The sequence below is a fragment of the Arvicola amphibius genome, chromosome 17 (genome assembly GCF_903992535.2).
Source record: "Arvicola amphibius chromosome 17, mArvAmp1.2, whole genome shotgun sequence".
In the NCBI taxonomy this organism is placed as follows: domain Eukaryota; kingdom Metazoa; phylum Chordata; class Mammalia; order Rodentia; family Cricetidae; genus Arvicola; species Arvicola amphibius.
Window position 1 is genome coordinate 397,973 of NC_052063.2, and position 3,836 is coordinate 401,808.

The window sequence follows — 3,836 nt, forward strand, 5'->3', positions numbered from 1 at the left end:
ACAAACCTGAGGAAAATGTGTCCTACATGCCTGATTTTCATCTTTTGTCTTTGCCTTCCTAATTATAAAAGAGCTTCATGTAACAGTCACTGAAGTACTTGAGATTAATTTTGAACCTTTTCGTTTTGTTCCAGTTTAGTCGCAAAGTTTCCCTCTGGAGAAAAGAAATTCCATGGGGGACATTTGTTCCATGATTATAGCCTGTCAGTTAGTTTATTATAAAGAATTCAAGGACCTCTGTGTGTAGTCACATCTTTGGATAAAGAATGAGTGGGTAGATTTTCTTGTCAAAAGAAAAAATTTAAGATTTCTCTCTTTGCTGCTTCTTATGCCTGCAATTAATTTTTACATTCAAATGTTCAACTTCATGTAGCTTTCTGAGTTTCCTCTTTATTTTGTAATTAGCTTAAGATATCAGTTACATTGCTTTCTAATAAGTACTAAGACTAGTGATGATTTTTTTTCTTGGAGAGAAAGTAAAGCCCTTGAATTACAATGACAACCACCACCCAGTAAAGTCAGAAAATTCAATGCTATTGAGACTACTGTTCTTGATTTAGTGCATGGAAAAATCATTTGAAGGTGATTTTGGGAAGCCACTTCTCCTCTCTCAGCCTTTGTCATTTCATCCATGAGCAGAAAAACTTAGGAGATATCCGTTTAAATCCACTTCACATTATTCTAACACAGTTAAGCTGAGGATGACTGGTACTTGGCTTACTGGGTGTTCAATGAGGAATCTGTTGGGTGGTGATATTTAAGGGACCTTGCATGCTCAAGGGCCAGGACTCATAAACTATTCCTTGTTCCTTCCCAGCCGAATTTTCCCAAAAACCAAACTTCTACTTAACTCATGTTGTATTTAAGCAGGGACACACTTCATATTGGGTTGGAGACAATTTGAGTTTACTTAAAATCTGTGATCTGACTCCTTGTTGAAGATAAAGAACACAGCATCCCTTCTGATCTTCAGCAAGGTAAAGTGACTAGAAATACGATACAGAGTTTCTTAGCCATTGTGTGTTGGACAATCTCATTTTCCTCTTAGACCTACAAAGGCTCACTTTTACAGAGTGGCTGCATTTGATGATTTTAGGGGTGGCAGACCTAATTAAATTACTAATTTTTATCCAATGAAAAATACAGAATAAAATTAATTATTTTAAAAGTTCTTTTAGGTTTTTGGATTCTGAGAGTTACTGTTTTAGAATCACCAAGGAGGAACGTGCCATAATTGAATGGGAATTTGATTTCTTCAAAGGTAAGAGGAGCTTACTTCTGAGCACAGGAGTGCCCCGAAGGTTAAACCACTAAATAGGCTTCTAACGTTTTTGACTCTCCAAATACCGACTGCACTGGAAATAACAAGGACCCCAGAGTGAAAGCCTGATAGAATGGTACTGAGCCCTAGAATTCTCTACTTCTTCTGTTATTATGGTCAAATAAGTTTTTCTGAATATTCATTTTCTAGTTACAAGGTAAACAAATTAAAATAATGTAAAATGTTATACTATGAATATACGCATAACTAGTATGTATTGACTGAATAAATGATATACATCTTGTAAATTGTTTTACATGTCATGAATTTGTGTCAAAATTGTTTTGTTAAACAGAATTTTATGACATCCAGCACACCTGAACTGAAGCCATGGCTAAGACAAATAACGTGACTGAACTGATCATTACTGGCCTTTTCCAGGATGCAGAGGTGCAGAAGGTGTGCTTTGTGCTGTTCCTTCCCGTATACCTGGCCACAGTGCTGGGCAATGGCCTTATTCTTGTGACAGTCAACATCAGTAAGAGTCTGTGTTCCCCCATGTACATCTTCCTCAGCTCCTTGTCCCTGGTGGAGATCTGCTACTCCTCTACTGTTGTCCCTAAGTTCATCACTGACTTACTTGTGAAGATTAAAACCATCTCCCTGAAGGGCTGCCTGGCTCAGATATTCTTCTTCCATCTTTTGGGGGTTGCTGAGATTCTTCTGCTTGTGGTGATGGCCTATGATCGCTATGTGGCCATCTGCAAACCTCTTCATTACATGAAAATCATGAGTCATCAAGTGTGTCATATGCTGGTAGCTGGCTCCTGGCTGGGGGGCCTCATTCACTCCACAATCCAGATCCTCATCACCATTCCATTGCCATTCTGTGGTCCCAATGTAATTGACCACTACTTCTGTGACCTCCAGCCATTATTTAAACTTGCCTGCACTGACACCTTTATGGAGGGGGTTATCGTGATGGCCAACAGTGGTTTAATCTCTATTATCTCTCTCCTTATCTTGGTGTCCTCCTATATCGCCATCCTTGTGAACTTGCGGAACCATTCTGCAGAGGGGAGGCGCAAGGCCCTCTCCACCTGTGCCTCCCACATTACAGTGGTCATCTTGTTCTTTGGGCCTGCTATCTTCCTTTATCTGAGACCTTCCTCTACATTTACTGAAGACAAGCTTGTGGCTGTGTTCTACACAGTCATCACCCCCATGCTGAACCCCATCATCTACACCCTTAGAAATGCAGAGGTGAAAAATGCCATAAAGAAGTTGTGGGACAAAAAGAACTCAGAGGCAGGGTGAGTGGAGTAATAAATGATGGGAAGGAATTTTAAAACTTAGTCAGTTGTTCATGTAGATTTTGCTGTTTGGTGCATATTCAAATAAAAGAGTAGTAAGAAGAACATAATATTTTACTGCTGTACTCTTCTTAGCAAACAAATACTCCAAGGACAGAGGTCTGGTTGTCTCACTGACATGATAAATTTGATTGGCTGCATAGTTTTCTGGGCAATGCATAGTTATTCATGAGTTTGAGAAATCTGAAGGCTCAAGGCGAGTGCAAATTCCAAAAATATTTAGAAACATGTTTGTATCTTCTTTTAAGACATGGTAATATTTTGTAATATTGGGTAAAGTATATTTTAGTACTTGCAAGCATTGCATACAAATCACTTTATGCTATTATTATCTCAAAATTAGCATTTCTTTTTGTTGAGAAATTATTATTGTTTTCACTTGAAGAATTAAGGACAGGGTCATACTTCTTAAAATTCACATCTCTTTCCCATTATTGTGAGTGACCATGGCACAGCTATTTCTTCTAATGGCCACTGATTTTTTTTCAGTGAGGTGGGATTAAAAGAGTCTATAATAATCTACACAATTATATCTCTCATAATCTCTTCAATGCCCCATTATCTCTCCCCACTGTAAAATGTTCTGAGTGTATCTTACAATTGGTCCATTTTGGCTTATGAGTTCTATAAGATTGCACTGATTTGCATCCATTCACCAAACTTTTCTCAAGTGTGTGACACGCCAGAGTAGGCTGTGTTTCCACCGAGTGTCTTTTGGGCTCTGAGATCATACACAAGAGAAATTTGTGGCTGTAGGGCAAAGCATGGACAAATTCACATGCTGATTAAAACATTGTGTATCTGTGATAATACATGATAGTCAAAGTCACATCGGTAATGGGCATTAAAAGTATGTATAATGCAAATAAAACCTGGGCTTTTTAAAATTTAATTTTAACTTACTTAAATCTACATAGGCACACACCATATGACTATGAAAGTTGGTAACATATGTGTGTTTTCTTCAAACTTGTAGATTTCTCAGTGTTAGAGGCAAGACTTCTATCCTAGTACCTTGATGGTTGTGTCTAACTGCCTCTAATCTCAGGCTTCATTAACCGGCTCCTTACCTCATCCTCACATATCCTTTCTATTCACTCCCAGATTCCCACACAAATGCCTGGGTTGCTGGAGAGGGGCATTTGCAGCAGCCACAGGCCGTGCATCTTCAGCTTGTCTTGGTCTCCACTGTCCAACTAAGA

At 38.7% G+C, this 3,836-nt stretch overlaps 1 protein-coding gene across 1 annotated transcript; it reads left to right on the forward strand.

The window, feature by feature from the left end:
- The first annotated feature begins 1,651 nt into the window (after positions 1-1,651).
- Positions 1,652-2,578, forward strand: LOC119803667 (olfactory receptor 142-like). Its single transcript, XM_038315077.1, has one exon. The coding sequence runs from the start codon at positions 1,652-1,654 to the stop codon at positions 2,576-2,578; it is 927 nt and encodes a 308-aa protein (XP_038171005.1).
- Positions 2,579-3,836: the final 1,258 nt, after the last annotated feature.